Source organism: Ranitomeya variabilis, chromosome 2, assembly GCF_051348905.1.
Source record: "Ranitomeya variabilis isolate aRanVar5 chromosome 2, aRanVar5.hap1, whole genome shotgun sequence".
Taxonomy (NCBI): Eukaryota; Metazoa; Chordata; class Amphibia; order Anura; family Dendrobatidae; genus Ranitomeya; species Ranitomeya variabilis.
Genome location: NC_135233.1, coordinates 878828818 through 878848386, shown reverse-complemented (window position 1 = coordinate 878848386; position 19569 = coordinate 878828818). Strand labels below are relative to the sequence as shown.

Here is a 19569-nt window from a genome sequence, read left to right as displayed (position 1 = left end):
CAGTCATCAAAAAGCTATCTTTTCTCAAAATATAAATACTACGCTTATGTAGAAAATCCACCAAAATATATGCTGGCACAAATTAAACAAAAGAAGGCTAAAAGCTTTATCTCTTGCCTCAAAGACAATAAGGCTTCCATGATTTAAAAAACAGAAGGAATAGCCTTAGAATTTAAAAAATGTTATGAGAACCTACATAACCTAGACAACCAATCGGCCGAATCCTCTAAAAATAAACGAGAAAATATAGAAGCCTTTCTCAAAACTATTGCCTTACCCATGCGAATGGAATAACAGATATCCCCCATGTGCTCCTTCATATCTGAGAAAGAACTCTTAAGGCTGAGTCACACATAATGATATTGTTAACGATATCATTGCAGCGTCACGCTTTTGGTGATGTAGCAACGATCCCGCTAACGATGTCGTTATGTGTGACAGCGACCAATGATCAGGCCCCTGCTGGGAGATCGTTGGTCGTTGGGGAATGATCAGGACCATTTTTTGGTCGCTGATCACCCGCTGTCATCGCAGGATCGTCGTGTGTGACGCCGATCCAGCGATGTGTTCACTTGTAACCAGGGTAAATATCGGGTTACTAAGCGTGGCCCTGCACTTAGTAACCCAATGTTTACCCTGGTTACCCGGGTGCTGCAGGGGGACTTCGGCATAGTTGAAGACAGTTTCAACGATGCCGAAGTCGTTCCCCTGATCGTTGGTCGCTGGAGAGAACTTTCTGTGTGACAGCTCCCCAGCGACCACACAACCACAGCTCCCCAGCGACCACACAATGACTTACCAACGACCACGGCCAGGTCGTATCGCTGGTCATGATCGTTGGTAAGTCGTTTAGTGTAACTTCAGCTTTAGATGTTGTTAAATCTTCTCCAAAGAACAAATGATGTGACCCTGGTGGACTCTCCTCCTTCTATTATAACACCTGTAAAACTGAATTACTCCTTTATCTGACTAATCTATTTAATGAAGTGTTAAATGGAAACCCCTTGCAGAGACAAACTGTGTTTGCCAGAATCACATTAATTCCTATGGAAGGCAAGGATTTGTCTTTGTGTAGCAACTACAGGCCAATATCATTACTTAACACAGACCTCAAAATGCTCTAAAAAACTATAGCTACTAGACTTCATAGATTTCTCCCCTCCATCATTCACAGTGTTCAAGTAGGTTTCATCTCCAATAGGGAAGGGAAAGACAACATATACAGAATTCTAAAAATCATCTACTTCGCCCCCAAAAATGCTACACCACTAGTGCACCTACGCTGAAAAAATATTTTAATTCATTGTTTGGTTATACATGCAGAAAAGCTTGAAAGCTTTTAATTTTCTGGATCAATTCATTTCTGCAGTTTTCACCATGCGTAGTGGAGCGCCCCCACGTCAAGGGCAATGGGGTACTCGGTACCGGGTCTATCTCTCTCAGTTCTGGGGATGTTTCTGATGTTCTCTCTCTCTCTGTTCCCCAGATGGTATGGATAGGACAACTTGTATGATGGGGTAGGCCTGGAGCTTATTTATAGGGACCCTAGAGACGCCCCGACCCCCACAATTTGCCACCGTGTCTTCTTAGGTATTAAGGTCGGGCAACTAACTTAGAATTGACTGTCCTGCTGATCTCTGAAGTAATGCGTAGAGCCTATTACTCCCTCGGTGTTCTGGCCACCAGCTACGTGCCTCAGAAGGAGGCTGCCGATCTTGGGGCAGAACTCCTCCCGGTATTATCTCCTTGTGCTGTGATCTCGCCTCTAACTCTCCACAATACACTTCGCTTTGTGTCCTTTCTTAGGATGCTGCCGCAATGGGTGCAGGCGCAGCTCTGTAACGTACTATCTCGTGCTAGGCCTCTGTCAGGATCCCACCTCTGACAGAGACCCTCTGTCTGCAGCTCAGATGTTCCTCCTTCTCCCCCTGTCTGCCTGACAGGTCCTCTCTGGGTCAAACCCAGGCAGCTTTTCTCTCACTTCCTATCCAACCCACCAGTTTTACCCGTGTGTCTTGTGATACCTGGCAAGGTGAACTCCTTTAGTACCATCAGACGTAATATCACTCCTCCTGGTGGGAGAGTGAAATTACTGCAACAACCAGGACTCTGGGGCGCTGCACGTAGCAATTAATGATGAGCGAGTGTGCTCGTTACTCGAGATTTTCGAGCATGCTCGGGTGATCTCCGAGTATTTTGGGTGTGCTCGTAGATTATGTTTGTGTTGCCGCAGCTGCAGGATTTGCGGCTGCTAGACAGCCTGAACACACGCAGGGATTGCCTGTTTGTTAGGGAATCCCCACATGTATTCAGGCTGTCTAGCAGCCGCAAATCATGCAGCTGCGGCGACACAAACATAATCTACGAGCATTCCCAAAATACTTGGAGATCACCCGAGCTTGCTCGGAAATCTCGAGTAACGAGTACACCCACCGCTGATCACTAGTAGCAATCTATTGGCTTGTGTCCTGGTGAACATTTTTTAGTATTCCGCCTTTAATATCACCAATGAGGTTAGAAGGTATCAACTGTGGTGGAAGAGAGCATAAAGTTGCTGCTTACGCAGGTGATTTACTGCTAATCATTTCAAACCCTTCAGTTGCAATTCCTAGCAATACTGGAAGTATTAGATTAATTCAGTATTTTATCTAATTTCAAGGTAAATATGAACAAATCCCAAGTACTCAACATTACTCTCCCTAAAAGCAAAAAAGTACAGCTAGCAGCCAACTTCCCATTTGACTGGTCCCTTCCTTTTATCCGTTTCTTAGGACTAAACATTTCCCCTAACCTAAAAATTATTTTCCCACCACTACTCACCAATATAACTAATCTGATCACAAAGTGGTCAGTTCCATACATATCTTGGTTACGCAAGAAATACTTGTTAAAATGTATTATATGGCCAAAAATAATGCGCCTACTCCAGACACTTCCATTTCATCTTCCTAAACCCTTTTTTGATAAAGTACACAAGCTTTTTTTCACAATTTCTATAATTGCACAGCACATTCTTACTCTACCACATTAGGTTAGGGATTAAGGATGAGTGGACCTGTGGAAGTTTGTGTTCTGGTACCTGAACATAACTTTTTTTGTGATTGGGTAGGGTGGTCTCAGTCTACCACCCTACCCGTGCCCTCCATTCTGCTAATGACTTGAGGTTAGCATCTTCAATAATCAAAACCTCCCACTCCCGTCTCCAAGACTTTACACGTGCTGTGCCAATTCTTTGGAATACACTACCCAGGTTAATATGATTAATCCCCAATCCCCACAGTTTTAAGCGAGCCCTAAAAACACATTTGTTCAGACAGGCCTACCATCTCCAAGCGTTAACCTAACTAACCCTGTGTTGCCCATTCAAAATTTTTACCATAACCAGGTTCCTCGCATCATGTTCTCACATGCTTTATGCATTTAATAGCCCTCTGTGTCTGTATTGTTACATACTTAGGTTGATAACTGGTTCATGCAGCATTACATGAACACCCGATTCCTACATTATGTCCGGTCAGAACAAATAAGCAATTGTTGCCATCCACCTCTCGTGTCTCCCTTTTTCCTTATAGATTGTAAGCTTGCGAGCAGGGCCCTCATTCCTCTTGGTATCTGTTTTGATCTATGTGTTTATTGTTATGCTGTAATGTCTATTGTATGTACAAGTCCCCTCTAAAATGTAAAGTGCTGAGGAATATGTCAGCGCTATAGAAATAAAATTATTATTATTGAAAGCGCCACCCCTATGACTGAAAGAGCAACGTGTCAAGGGGAATAAAGTTAATTTTCTCTCAGCAGCAGGGTTCTCGTATCTGCAGTTGATAATGTTATTTTAGATGACAGATTCCCTTTAATGTGACATCTGGCTGCAGCAACTTACCACAGCTATATGTAGTTTTCAGGAAATGCTTAAATATAACCAGATGGATGAAGTCACCTGGGGACCTCTGTTTGCTGCTATGACAAGCTGTCATTCTGTGATCATGGTTGATGGAAATTTACAAGGTGATCCTTTGGACCTCAAAATGTTTGCTGCAACAGGCTGGGTAATATAAATATATATACGTAGACCATCTAGATTTCAGATATTGACAGCTATATGTGTTTTTTTTAAACTGATTTTTATTTCAGGTGTTAAAAGAGACCAATGAAGATTCTAGCAAAGGATATACCTCACAGAACATGGCTGTCCAGCCTGGGCCAAGTTCATGGATCGTAAGTTTCTTGTATTGTAGCAAAACTCATATTTCTTTACATGTGCTGTTGAGCATTTTATATATAGTACAGATAAAGCAACAGCTATTAATGTAGTTGTTTCCTTTTCCCCTCACAGAATACAGTGGAGGGTATAAATGTTTTATTACAGTATCCCTTCTCTTCTGGCTTGCAACGTATGTCCGTTATCACTGAGGTTATTGGAGGGAATGAGTTAATCGTGTACATGAAGGGAGCTCCAGAGATGGTGGCCAGTTTTTGCAGATCAGAAACCGGTAAGGTGTTATGAGCTTGAGAAACATAAAGTATAGGTGCACAATTAGTAAGCCAGATCTATATATATATTATGCAAGTGCTTCTCACTAAATTAGAATATCATCAAAAAGTTAATTTATGTCAGCTCTTCAATACAAAAAGTGAAACTCATATTTTATAGAGTCATTACAAACAGAGTGATCTATTTCAAGTGTTGTTTCTGCTAATGTTGATGATTATGGCTTAGCCAATGAAAATCCAAAAGTCATTATCTCAGTAAATTAGAATACTTTATAACACCAGCTTGAAAAATGTTTTTAAAATCCAAAATATTGGCCTACTGAAATGTATGTTTAGTAAATGATGAGGTGTTATGGAAGCCCAGTTTACTTATATAGCAGCCTTTAGCTCATCTGCATTGATGGGTCTGGTGCCTCTCATCTTCCTATCTTCCTCTTGACAACACCCCATAGATTCTCTATGGCGTTAAGGTCAGGAGACTTTGCTGGCCAATCAAGCACAGTGATACTGTTGTTTCTAAACCAGGTATTGGTACTTTTGGCAGTGTGGACAGGTGCCAAGTCCTTCTGGAGAATTAAATTTCCATCTCCAAAAAGCTTGTTGGCAGAGGGAAGCATGAAGTGCTCTAAAATTTTCTTGGTAGACGGCTGCGCTGACTTTGGTCTTGATTAAACACAGTGAACCTACACCAGCAGATTACATGGCTTCCTAAACCATCACTGATTGTGGAAACTTCACTGTAAACATCAAGCAGCTTGGATTGTGGCCTCTCCACTCTTCCTCCAGACTCTGGGAACTTGATTTCCAAATAAAATGCTAAATTTACTTTCATCTGATAAAAACACCTTGGACAACTGATCAACAGTCCAGTTTTTTTTCTCCTTGACCCAGGTAAGATGCTTCTGGCATTGTCTATTATTCAAGAGGTTTGACACAAGGAATGCGACACTTGTAGCCCATGCCCTGGACACATCAGTTTTCCCCATGATTGTGGAGCCTACTGAAACAGACCTTTTTAAATGCCTAGGAAACCTTTGCAGGTGTTTTTATTATTCTAATTTAGTAAGATAATGACTTTTGGGTCACTCATTGGCTGTAAGCTATAATCATCAACATTAAAGGGAACCTGTCACCAGGTTTAGCTGCTATAAGATGCGGCCACTGCCTTTAAGGGCTTATCTATAGCATTCTATAATGCTGTAGATAAGCCCCCAATCCAACCTGCAAGATAAGAAAAATAAGTTTTATTATACTTACCCGGGGGGCGGTCCGTTGCGGTCCTGGCAGATGGGTGTTGCAGGTGTGGGTCCAGCACCTTCCATCTTCTTGCAACACCACCCTCTTGCTTGCTTCATCGCTCTCCATCGCTTCTGCGTAGGTGTACTTCTTTGCCTCTCTGACCTTTCGCAGAAGCGAAATGTCGGGGAGCAATGATGCAAGCAGGAGGGTGACATCGCAAGAAGATGGGAGGTGCCGGATACGGACCTGCGACACCCATCGGACCAGACCGCACAGGACCGCCCCCCCCTGGGTGAGTATAATAAAACTTGTCTTTCTTATTTTTCAGGTTGGACCGGGGGCTTAGCTACAGCATTATAGAATGATAAGCCCTGAAAGGTGATGGCCGCATCATATAGGTTATAGACAGGTTCCCTTTAACAGAAATAAACACTTGAAATAGATCGCTATTTGTAATGACGTTATATAATTTATGAGTTTCACTTTTTGTATTGAAGAACTGAAATAAATTAACTTTTTGATGATATTCTAATTTAGTTTTGGCTTTGTTTTAACTAATAGCAAGATATATTGTAAAATCTGTTTGTATGATTTTTTATTATTTCTTGTATTCTATTTTTCTATTATAAATGACTTCATTACTCTTATTTATTTTATGTATTAAGTCCCTAAAGAATTTTCAGAAGTACTGGAAATCTATACTTTTCAAGGCTTTCGAGTAATTGGTGTGGCATATAAAATTCTACAGAATGGAAATCGAAATGATTTAGAGAGTATTGCAAGGTAAAGTAAACACACATATAGTGATATTTACTAAATTATTTTTTGATATTATAAATCTTAAATCTTTGTTTTGAACATAGATTATTTATTCATAGGGATTCTCCACCAGTGAGATAAAATGGAGTTCCTGATATAATTCAAACTGCTGCCCGTCCTAGTCACGTTTCATTACGGGCTGCAGACTGAAGACAAACAGCTCCTGAGACTTATGTCTCAACTGACAAGATCTGTATCACATATACCCCTTTGGCATCCAGAAGCACGGCTGCAATATGTAAAAAAAAATATGTTTTCACCCACATTGTGCTCGACGCTTAGATCTCCAGCTTCATCCTCCTCCTCCGTCAGTCTGACAATTGTATGGCAGTGCAGAGACTGACTGCACCCAACTGAAAAAGAAATAAACATTGAAGAGGATGAAGCTGAAGATAACTATGGTAACTTTATGCTCAGTGAGGAAAAATAATATTTCTTAACATATGACAGTCATGCTGCCAACTGATGCTCTTGTAAGTTGAGACTCAGGTCTCGGGAGCTGTACAGTGCCTTCAAAAAGTATTCATAGCCAGTGAACTTTTACACATTTTTTCATATTACATATAAACTTTAATGTATTATTTTAAGATTTTACATAATATACGAATACAAAGTAGCAAGTATTTGAGAAGTGTAAAGTTAATGAAACATGATTTTCTTAATATTTGAAAAATATAAATTTGAAAATTGTGATGTGCATTTGTTTTCAGTAACCTGTAGTGTGATACCCATAAACAAAATCCTGAGTAACTATTTGTCTCCAGAAGTCAAAGTCACGTCGACTGTACTTCACCAATAGCTAGGCTGAGCGACTCTACCTGTGTGGATAGAATGAGCCTCTGAACTTACTGATTGGCTGCAGCACTGCTGATTTGACGCCAGCACTGTAGACAACTACAGACACCAGGGTAGATATGGATGCTCAGTAGACTTGGGAGGGCTAAGTAAAGCACCGTTTGTGCCCTTTAGGTTGTGTGCACACGTTGAGGATTTTTTGTGGGTTTTTTTGCTATAAAAACGCTATAAAAACGCATAAAAAAGCATACATTATGCATCCCATCATTTAGAATGCATTCTGCAATTTTTGTACACATGATGCGTTTTTTTCCACAAAAAAAACGCCTAGTGGTAAAAAATGCAGCATGTTCATTAATTTTGCAGATTTTTTGTGTTTTTCCCACTATCTAATGCATTGGGAAGCTCAGGAAAAAAACATGTCAAAAGCACACAAAAAACGCGCAAAAAAAGCGTCAAAAACGCGCAAACAAACGCATGCGGATTTCTTGCAGAAAATGTCCGGTTTTGCTCAGGAAATTTCTGCAAGAAATCCTGAACGTGTGCACATTGTTACGGCTAGCGGAATGCACCGAATAAATAGAGATGTTTTTATTGATATTGGTGCGTTCGCAGCCCGGGGTCCACCGTGCAGGAGTACCTGCTGCTAGCAAAGGCGGCACGATATGGCGGTATGGACTAACTCAGTTACTTCACCGAGTAGTCGTGAAAGAAAAGCACTGTGCCCTGTTAGGCTTCACAGAGGCACAGGCTAACTGCCCACACAGAGAGCAGTCAGTGGTCACGCATGCACACAAAACTCCTCGCCGGAGGTGCCAGCATTCTAGGGGCTTATTTCAGCTGGGTCCCTGAACACATTCAAACACAAACTCCTCGCCGGAGTTGCCAGCATTCTACGGGCTTATTTCAGCCGGGTCCCTGAACACATACTCTCGTGACCACACTGGCGCAAAGCACTTAACAAAGAACAATACTAGCGCATGGCCATGCGGTCATGCGAACCTTAAATAGCTGCAGCCCGTACAGGACCTTCCTAGAAGGACCAATGAGAAGCTACACCAGAGCGTGAGCACCTACAGGACCTTCCTGAAGGAGCCAATGACTTTAGCTGCAGTATCAGATCATGTGACCCTCGATCTCCACTGAGAGATCTTACTCTGGGCATGCTCAGAACGAGCAAAGCAGGACTTAGACCCAGAAGCGTCTGCTCGCCGCTGCCCAGCACCGACTTCAATGGCAGAAGTAGGAAAGGCAGCAGTAACTCTTAGCACAGAGTCAGACTGAGCGAGACGCTGGGACCGACGTCTCCACTGAGCAGGCTCCACTGCGGCAGGAGAAGAATGGGAGACCGCAGTGGAGATGGACCGAGATTCCCCCTGTGCAGAGGAGGGAACTCGACCCCTAACATTACCCCCCCTCCTAGGGCCCCCTCCTTGGGCCTCGCTACATTTGAAGGCAGCAATGAGCTGCGGAGCCCGAATGCGCTCAGCAGGCTCCCAGGACCTATCCTCAGGACCATAACCCTTCCAGTCCAAAAAATAAAAATTTTTGCCACGAACCACCTTGTACCCCAAAATAGCGTTTACCTCGTAATCGTCCGTAGACGAACCCGATGTCCCGGCAGATGACTCAGAAAACCGGGACATGTATACGGGCTTAAGGAGGGACACATGAAAGGTGTAGGTGATACCTAGGCGTGGAGGAAGAGCTAGACGGTAGACCACAGGATTAACCTGTTCGAGGGCCTTGAAGGGACCCAAGTAGCGAGGATCAAACTTAGTGGACACAACACGCAGCCTGATGTTACGGGTGGAGAGCCACACTAAATTGCCGGGAGCAAAAGTCGGAGCGGGGCGCCGATATGTATCGGTGGAAGACCTCATTCTCTCCTTGTAGGCCCGAATGGCATCCTGAGTGCGGTCCCAAATGTCCCGTGCCTCCACAGCCCAGTCTGCCACCCTGGAGTCGGCAGGAAGACACGGGCATGGGCACAGGTACCCGCGGATGCTGACCATAATTAAGGAGGAATGGCGTCTGTCCAGTGGAGTCGGCTACAGCGTTGTTCAGTTCAAACTCTGCCCACGATAGCAAGAATGCCCAGTCATCCTGCCTGGCTGAGACAAAATGTCGCAGATATGTGACCAAGGTCTGGTTGGCCCTCTCTACCAACCCATTCGTCTCGGGATGATAAGCAGAAGAGAGATTTAACTCAATACTGAGAAGATGACAAAGCTCTCTCCAGAACCGAGACGCAAACTGGGGACCCCAGTCACTGACAATTTTGTCTGGCATATCGTGTAGGCAGAAGATGTGTTTAATAAACAACGCTGCCAAGGCCCGTGCAGAAGGTAGCCGTGGAAGCGGCACCAAGTGCACCATTTTAGAAAAATGATCGGTGATAACCCAAATGACGGTACAGCCAGGAGACTTAGGCAAACCCACCACAAAGTCCATCCCAACCATCTCCCAATGCCTATCTGCCACCGGCAGAGGATATAATAACCCAGCTGGCCGTTGTGGAGGAGACTTATTTTTGGCGCAGGAGACACACGCCCGAACATAGTCTGCGACATCACGAGCCATATGCGGCCACCAGTATGTCCTCGCCAGTAACTCAGATGTCCTTTTGGAACCAAAATGTCCACCCACCCTGGACGAGTGTGCCCAAGAGAGAACCTCCGGTCACAAACCAGATGGTACAAAAGTCTTGCCCGGAGCCACAGACTCTAGCGAAACCGGGGCCACAGTTCTCAGGCTCTCGGTGGGGACAATAAGCCGAGGCTCCTCTTCCTCCTCCACAGATGACACAACGGAGCGAGAGAGAGCGTCGGCATGAATGTTCTTCTCCCCAGAAAGGAAATGGAGGGTGAAATGAAACCGGGAGAAGAACAAGGACCATCTGGCCTGGCGAGAATTTAATCGCTGGGCTGTCTGCAGGTACACCAAATTTTTGTGATCTGTTTAGACTTGGAAGGGAAAACGAGCTCCCTCCAAGAGATGTCTCCACTCCGAGAACGCCAACTTCATGGCTAGCAACTCCCTGTCCCCGATGGAATAATTCCTCTCTGCTGGTGAGAAGGTCTTAGAAAAGAAGAAGCAAGGATGCTTCCGACCTTGAGCATCCTTTTGGAAGAGGACTGCTCCAGCACCAACAGATGAGGCATCCACCTCCATGATAAATGGCCTATCTACGTCGGGGCGATGTAGGATGGGAGCGCTAGCGAAGTGAGACATTATGGAGTTAAAGGCCTTGGAGACCTCCACAGACCACAATTTGGGATTTGCTCCCTTCTTGGTGAGGGCAACCAAGGGAGCTACCAAAGTCGAGAAGTGCGGAATAAACTGACGATAATAATTTATGAACCCCATAAAGCGCTGCACCGCTTTAAGAGAATGGGGTTCCTGCCAGTCCATCACAGCCAGTAGTTTGGCAGGATCCATGGCCAATCCCTGGGTGGAGATGATATAGCCCAGGAAAGGTAAGGACTCCTGCTCAAACACACACTTCTCCAACTTGGCATAGAGGAAGTTTGCCCAGAGGAGGTCGAAGACTTTGCAAACATGTCTCCAGTGAGAGTCAATATCTGGAGAGTAGATGAGAATATCATCCAGATAGATTACGACCGAGGTGGTGAGCATATCCCGGAAGATGTCATTCACAAAGTCTTGGAAAATGGCTGGGGCATTACAGAGCCTGAAGGGCATCACCAGATATTCATAGTGCCCATCCCTGGTGTTAAAAGCTGTCTTCCATTCGTCCCCCTCACGGATGCGAATCAGGTTGTAAGCACCCCGCAGATCTAGTTTAGTAAACACCCTTGCTCCCCGAAGCCTATCGAAGAGCTCAGATATCAAGGGCAAAGGGTACTTATTCTTAACGGTGATGGCGTTAAGACCCCTGTAGTCTATGCATGGACGCAGTTCCCCATTCTTCTTCTGCCAGAAGAAGAACCCAGCCCCAGCAGGTGACACTGACTTCCTGATGAACCCTCTTGCCAGATTCTCTTGAATGTACTGAGACATTGCCTCCGTCTCCGGGAGAGATAATGGATAAACTCGACCCCGAGGAGGCTCAGCACCAGGCAAGAGATCAATAGGACAGTCATAGGGGCGATGGGGCGGAAGGGTCTCCGCTGCCTTTTTGGAGAACAAGTCCGCATAAGACCAATACTGCTTGGGGAGAGAGGATAGATCTGCAGGTACCTCTGTAGTAGCAACCTGAACGCACTCCCTCTGACACCTACCCCCACAAGATTCACCCCATCCCAAAATTCTGCCTGAGGACCACTCGATATGAGGAGAGTTGTACCGTAACCAAGGTATCCCCAACAGGACCTCATCAATTCCCTCAGGAATGACGAGCAGAGATATAATCTCCTGATGGGATGGCGACATGGACAGAGTAAAAGGGATGGTCTGGTGTGTTATCTGTGAGGGCAGTGTCGACCCATTCACCACTCGTACCGTCACTGGTTGAGCAAGCATAACCAGGGGTATTGCGTGATGTTGGGCGAAGGCAGAAGACATAAAATTGCCCTCTGCTCCAGAATCCACGCAGAGCTCTACCAAGTGGGAGGATGAGCCAATAATAATTGTCCCCTTAAAGGACAATTTGGAGGCAAACGTCGCCGTGTCTAGTGTACCTCCACCTACTACCACTAGACGCTGACGTTTCCTCGACCGCTGAGAACATCTGGTGGCAAGATGTCCTGACTGCTGGCAAACATGACAAACCTGGAGTGCACGAGCAGTCCGGGACTTAGAACCCGCTCGTGACATTTCCATGGCCTCATGTGACTCAGGTACCATGACCGGAGATTCGAGAGGTTTGGCGAAGGTGGGAGCAAGCCGAAACCTCTGCCTACACTGGGCTCGCTCTAACCTCCGCTTGTTAAAACGGAGGTCAATTCGAGTAGAGACCGATATTAACTCCTCCAGTGTGGCAGGAATCTCCCTAGTGGCCAGAGCATCCTTAACGTGATCAGCCAGACCCCTCCAAAATATGGGTATAAGGGCTTTATCCGGCCACTCCAGCTCAGAAGCCAGAGTCCGAAATCAGATGGCAAAATGGCTGACCATGGACTCACCCTGAGTTAATGCCAGCAGTTGGAGCACCGTGTCATGGGTGACTTGAGGTCCTAAAAAGACCTGTTTCAGAGTGCTCAGGAACCGCGGAGCACTCTGCACCACAAGATCGCCACGCTACCACAGCGGCGTAGCCCACTCCAACGCCCTGTCCGACAAGAGAGACAGAATAAATCCCACCTTAGCCCGCTCAGTAGGGAAACGTGCAGCCAGGAGCTCGAGATGAATAGAGCACTGACTCACGAAACCCCTACAAGATTTGCTGTCTCCAGAAAATTTTTCTGGCAGCGGGAGGTGAGATAATGTCGGAACAGGGGTGGCAGTGGACAAGGTAGCTGCAGCCACGCTAGCAGCCTGTACAGCAACTGCGGTAACATCCACAGCTGGGGTTAAGCTCTCGAGAGCCGCCAACCTACCCTCCAGCTGCTGGATATACCGCAAAGTTTGCTGAATGTCCGCCATTTACTAGCCAGACCCTGGCGCTAGTATTATGTTACGGCTAGCGGAATGCACCGAATAAATAGAGATGTTTTTATTGATATTGGTGCGTTCGCAGCCCGGGGTCCACCGTGCAGGAGTACCTGCTGCTAGCAATGGCGGCACGATATGGCGGTATGGACTAACTCAGTTACTTCACCGAGTAGTCGTGAAAGAAAAGCACTGTGCCCTGTTAGGCTTCACAGAGGCACAGGCTAACTGCCCACACAGAGAGCAGTCAGTGGTCACGCATGCACACAAAACTCCTCGCCGGAGGTGCCAGCATTCTAGGGGCTTATTTCAGCCGGGTCCCTGAACACATTCAAACACAAACTCCTCGCCGGAGGTGCCAGCATTCTAGGGGCTTATTTCAGCCGGGTCCCTGAACACATACTCTCGTGACCACACTGGCGCAAAGCACTTAACAAAGAACAATACTAGCGCATGGCCGTGCGGTGCGGTCATGCGAAACTTAAATAGCTGCAGCATGTACAGGACCTTCCTAGAAGGACCAATGAGAAGCTACACCAGAGCGTGAGCACCTACAGGACCTTCCTGAAGGAGCCAATGACCTTAGCTGCAGTATCAGATCATGTGACCATCGATCTCCACTGAGAGATCTTACTCTGGGCATGCTCAGAACGAGCAAAGCAGGACTTAGACCCAGAAGCGTCTGCTCGCCGCTGCCCAGCACCGACTTCACTGGCAGAAGCAGGAAAGGCAGCAGTAACTCTTAGCACAGAGTCAGACTGAGCGAGACGCTGGGACCGACGTCTCCGCTGAGCAGGCTCCACTGCGGCAGGAGATGAATGGGAGATCGCAGTGTAGATGGACCGAGATTCTCCCTGTGCAGAGGAGGGAACTCGACTCCTAACACACATAGCCTTAACTTTTATTTTCTGCTTCTTTAAAGGGATGAAGTTGAAAGCAACATGGAATTCCTTGGTTTGCTCATACTAGAAAATCGTCTCAAGCCAGAGACTAAGCCTGTCCTAGAGGAACTGAAGGCTGCCAATATCAGGACTGTCATGATTACAGGTGTGGATCAATTACACTTAAAAATAAAATGTTATAGCAATGTATTTAAAAGAGTTTTCTGGGAACAACTTTCCCTCTCCATCAGATTCCTTAGGTTAAAATAATAAACTCAGGTGTTATTCTAACCACGTTTATTGCTGCATATGCACTTCTGCCCAAGTCTTTGTTGACAGACTGTAGCAGTGACGTCGCGTCAACATCACATAGAATCATAGAATGTTACAGTTGAAAGGGACCTCCAGGGTCACCTAGTCCAATCCCCTGCTCAATGCAGGATTCACTAAATCATCTCAGACAGATGTCTGTCCAGCCTTTGTTTGAAGACTTCCATTAAAGGAGAACTCCCCACCTCTCGTGGCAGCATGTTCCACTCATTCATCACCTCACTCTCAAAAAGTTTTGTTCTAATATATATTCTGTTTTTCTCCCTTTCAGTTTCATTCTATTGCTTCTCGTGTTTCCATATGCAAATGAGAATAAGGATAATCCCTCTACACTGTGCATCCCTAGATATTTTTAGGCATCTATTAAGTTTCCTCTTAGCCTTCTTTTTTGCAAGCTAAACATTCCCATATCCTTTAACCATTCCTCGTAGGACATGGTTTGTAGTCTGCTCACTATCCTGGAAGCTCTTCTCTACAATTGCTCCAGTTTTTCAGTGTTTTTTTTTTAAATGTGGTGCCCAGAATTGGACATTGTATTCCAGATGTGGTCTGACCAAGTAGGATTACAGGGGGATAATTGCCTCACTTGATCTAGACTCGATGCTTCTCTTAATACATCACAAAACTATGTTTGCATTTTTCCCGCTGCATCACACTGTTGACTCATGTCCAGTGTGTGATCTATTAGTATACCCAAGTCTTTTTTCACAAGTGCTGTTGCTTAGTTCTATTTCACCCATTTTGTAGATGTAATTTTCTTTTTTTCTTGCCTAGATATAGAATCTAGCATTTCTACCTGTTAAATACCATTCTATGAGGGTACTGTCACACAGTGGCACTTTTGTCGCTACGACGGTACGATCCGTGACGTTCCAGTGATATCCATACAATATCGCTGTGTCTGACACGCAGCAGCGATCAGGGACCCTGCTGAGAATCGTACGTCGTAGCAGATCTTTTGGAACTTTCTTTCGTCGCTGGATCTCCCGCTGTCATCGTTGGATCGGTGTGTGTTACACCGATCCAACGATGCGTTTGCTTTTAACCAGGGTAAACATCGGGTTACTAAGCGCAGGGCCGCGCTTAGTAACCCGATGTTTACCCTGGTTACCATCGTAAAAGTAAAAAAAAACAAACCGTACATACTCACATTCCGGTGTCCGTCAGGTCCCTTGCAGTCTGCTTCCCGCTCTGACTGACTGCCGGCCGGAAAGTAAGAGCAGAGCACGGCGGTGACGTCACCGCTGTGATCTGCTTTCACTTTACGGCGGCACTCAGTCAGAGCGGGAAGCAGACTGCAAGGGATCTGACGGACACCGGAATGTGAGTATGTACGTTTTTTTTTTTTTTACATTTACGATGGTAACCAGGGTAAACATCGGGTTACTAAGCGCGGCCCTGCGCTTAGTAACCCGATGTTTACCCTGGTTACCCGGGGCCTTCGGCATCGTTGGTCGCTGGAGAGCGGTCTGTGTGACAGCTCTCCAGCGACCACACAACGACTTTCGAACGATCACGGCCAGGTCGTATCGCTGGTCGTGATCGTTGGAAAGTTGCAGAGTGTGACAGTACCCTTAGTCACTGCCCATTGTTCAAGCTTATCTAGATCCTTCTGAATCCTTTCTCTGTCTTCTCTAGTGTTTGCTTCCCCTCCTAGCTTTGCATTGTCTGCAAATTTAAATAGTTTACCTTTTGGTTCCCTTTTCTAGATCATTTACTAAATGTTGAACAACACTGGGGCCAAGACAGAACCTTATAGTATCCCACTTGAAACACTCTTCCAATTGGATGTGCAACCATTTATTACCACTCTTTGAGTACAATCACTGAACCAATTATGAATCCACCTACTTGTAGCCTTGTCAATCCTATACTTGGTCATTTTTTCAATAAGGATAGTATGAGATACTTTATCAAATGCTTTGCTAAAGTCGAAATATACTATACAGTGGGGGAAATAAGTATTTGATCCCTTGCTGATTTTGTAAGTTTGCCCACTGACAAGTCTATAATTTTACGGGTAGGTTAATTTTAACATTGAGAGATAGGATATCAAAAATAAAATCCAGAAAATCACATTGTATAAATGATATAAATTTACTTGCATTTTGCAGTGAGAAATAAGTATTTGATCCCCTACAGACCAGTTAGACGCTCCTAATCAATTTGCTACCTGCATTAAAGACTTCTGTCTTATGTAGTCACCTTTATAAAAAGCTCCTGTCCACAGACTCAATTAGTCAGACTCTAACCTCTACAGCATGGGCAAGACCAAAGAGCTTTCTAAGGATGTCAGGGACAAGATCATAGACCTGCACAAAGGTGGAATGGGCTACAAAACCATAAATATGGGTGAGAAGGAGACAACTGTTGGTGCAATAGTGAGAAAATGAAAGAAATACAAAATGACTGTCAGTCGATATCGATCTGGGGCACCATGCAAAATCTCACCTCGTGGGGTATCCTTGGTCTTTTTTAGTTGCTTGTGAGGACACTCACAACTACATATGCGCATATTTATGTGATTTTGATACCATTCACTCTTGTTTTTATATGTCCATTTCTATATGTAATATGTACTCCTTGGTTTAAAATTATATGTTTTTTTCTACCTACCATTTGACCTGATTTATGAATGTCAACCATTGTTTTATATAACATCTAATTATTTTCAACAGTGTTTACATCTTCAGCCAGGGGGGACGGTATATACCACACTTTTGTGGTTTTTATGTGTTTTTAACTTGTTTGTCAGTTGGTGTAATAAAATTTTAATTTTTTCACTATCGATTACATCTGTCTGTTTTTTTTCTGCATAGTCCTTTCCTCTTTTCTGACATACCGCATATTATTTTTATGCAGTATGCAGCACCCTACTCTAAGTTTAAATTTATGGTCTGACTAGTAGTGCACCCAATTTTTTCTTTATCTCCTCATTAAGCAGTGAGATCTCGTGATAATTTGTGAAATTTTGCTGTTTAGTACAGAAAGACTATAATCAATATTTTAGTTTTAATTTTTTTTATTCATAACTGTAGTGAGCATATACAACACATAATACCTAAAAGGTTGTGTGTCTATGTTCAATAGTTCTGTCTGTAACGCTAGAACATGTTATAACTTTACGACCTCCCTCTTATCTTGAGAATAATGGGGACACAGTGCTGTTTTTTCCCTGCAAAATTATACCCTTGGCCACCAGCTGGGCAGATTAGCTGTGTGAAGGCTCCTTTTAAAGGTGTTACTTTAATTTCTCTTTAATTAGTTCGGTATTAAGAACTAACAGGCAGGTGGTTGCTAACCTGGCGACGGCACAGAGCGGTCTGTTCTTCCAGCGATTCAGCGGCTTCCGCTGACATCACGTTGACAAAGCAATGCTTTGATTGACAGTGATTGACAATGATTGACTGCTGGCTCCCTGCTGCCTACCTGCGGAGAGTCAGCTATCAATCACCATGATGTCGACAGTCACGATCCGTTGACAGAGAAGCCAGTAACAAAACAAAGAGCTGCTATGTTGATGTGGAGCAGCTGAATCATCATCAAGAGAGGTCAGTGACGGCTCTGAGCCAGCGCTTGGAAGAACAGGCAGGTAGTGGACTCTGTTAGCAACTACCAGCCTTTTAGCTTTCAGGCCCATAGTACAAAGAAACATAATAGTCCCATACAACCCCTTTAAGTAAATAGTACACCTTCTTCTCCTTGCACAGCCAAGAGACTGGGAAGATGCAGGAAAACCTGCCTTCTTTATTTTCTGAATCGGTGGGGCTATCAGAGATTGGATGCTAGCAATATGCTGATTATATGGTAGGAATATCCTTTTAAATAATATATATTTTTATTTAGGTGACAATATACAAACAGCAACTACAGTGGCAAAGAACTGTGGAATGATTCCCGAAAGCAGCAAAGTGATTCTAGTGGAAGCAAACGGCCCTGAATGTAACATGACAGCTTCTGTCACCTGGAAGCTTCTGGAATATCCACAGAGTAAATTATCGCAGGTAATGTCAATTTTCTATGCTTGTTTCCAAAATGATAACTTGCTTGTTCAAATTTCTGTCAATATTAATACTTTTGCACCCTCCCCTTAATATTAATAGGTTTTCAGGACTTCTTTAAAATTAAAAAAAACACTAAGCAGGCAGCAAAAATTTAGCAATATTTGTTTGAAAGACCTTACTGTCAGATCCCGTGTAGGTCACAAGACACCTTCAGAGTTGAAGGCAGGCATATGGGAGAATTTTGTTCTGCATTTCAAAAAACAATTAACTATTAATCCCCACACCGACTCTGACTGACAGTGATTTCAGATTTTTTTTCTGTTAAACATTTTGTGCTGGATAACTGCTTGCTAGGGCATTAGCATTCGAAATGTCTCTCTTCCCTTTCAAATGAATCTCCATTATCCACAGACTACTACCTTCATCGTCTTCAGTGTTGCAGTTATACAACACATTACTATTTGGACATTTTCCTAATGTTTTAAGGTTTTCTCTTTCTTTTTCTATTGCTGAGCTCTGACACCATCTGGTTATATCATTAATCACTTTGAAATGGCTGCTGACTTCCCAGCCTCTACTTTTATACAGGCTATGTTAGCCCCTCCTGATAGACATGGATATGCTATGTGATGTAATAGCTACAAGACATTATGGAGCATTCGACAGGGTTGTGCCTGAAGTTATCTGAGCCTTTTTTGTCACTGATGCAATGTGTAAAATGGTGTTGGGCATTTGCGATTTGTGCAAAATCAAATCGCAAATTGTTTGAGTTAGTTGAGACCTGAGAGTTTTCTAAAATTCAATATAAATTCAATTCTCGTGACATCGATTGGATGATCTCGAGTGTCAGGTAAAATAAAAACATCAACAAAAATAATATGTAACCTCATGTATTATCTGATTATATTTCTCTAACTTGTCTATCTCTTTAGCTATCCAGGCATGGTCTTTTGGCTCAATCATTTTATTTTGTTTAGTGTGATGCATTCACTTTTTAGGTGATGTGTTTAATTATAAATAAAATATTTTATAGGAAATATCCATCAGTTTTGAAGATGTTTTGGATGTGAAAAAGCAAAGTAGTGATTATCATTTTTCAATGAGTGGGAAGACTTATGAAAATTTGGAGAAATACTTTGCTGATTTGTTACCAAAAGTAAGTGGCAAAAGCAAATGATTGTCTTTTCTATGCACATACAGCATTGTGCAAAATTTTAGGCAGGTGAGCAAAAATGCTGTAAAGTGTGAAGCCTTTTAAAAATAGAAATGTTAGTAGTTTATTAACAAAGCGGAAATTGAGTGGAGTCTAAATAACATCAATATTATGAGAGATCATGCTTTGTCTTAAAACCATTATCCGAGTGTTAATTCTTCTAGGTACACTAACACAGTTTTTAAAAGTACACAGCAAGTAGGTTGTTCCAAGCATCTTGGGAAACTAATAGTAGATTTGTGGA

General features: G+C 43.9%; 1 protein-coding gene across 1 annotated transcript in view; it reads left to right on the top strand.

The window, feature by feature from the left end:
- LOC143808076 (putative cation-transporting ATPase 13A5) overlaps positions 1–19569 on the top strand; it is a 124244-nt gene that overhangs the window by 73026 nt on the left and 31649 nt on the right. The window contains exons 14-20 of the mRNA XM_077290333.1: positions 3896–4046; positions 4132–4215; positions 4334–4490; positions 6396–6513; positions 13820–13944; positions 17955–18112; positions 19146–19268. Coding sequence (XP_077146448.1) covers positions 3896–4046; positions 4132–4215; positions 4334–4490; positions 6396–6513; positions 13820–13944; positions 17955–18112; positions 19146–19268 — 916 coding nt within the window. The remainder of the gene's footprint in view (positions 1–3895; positions 4047–4131; positions 4216–4333; positions 4491–6395; positions 6514–13819; positions 13945–17954; positions 18113–19145; positions 19269–19569) is intronic.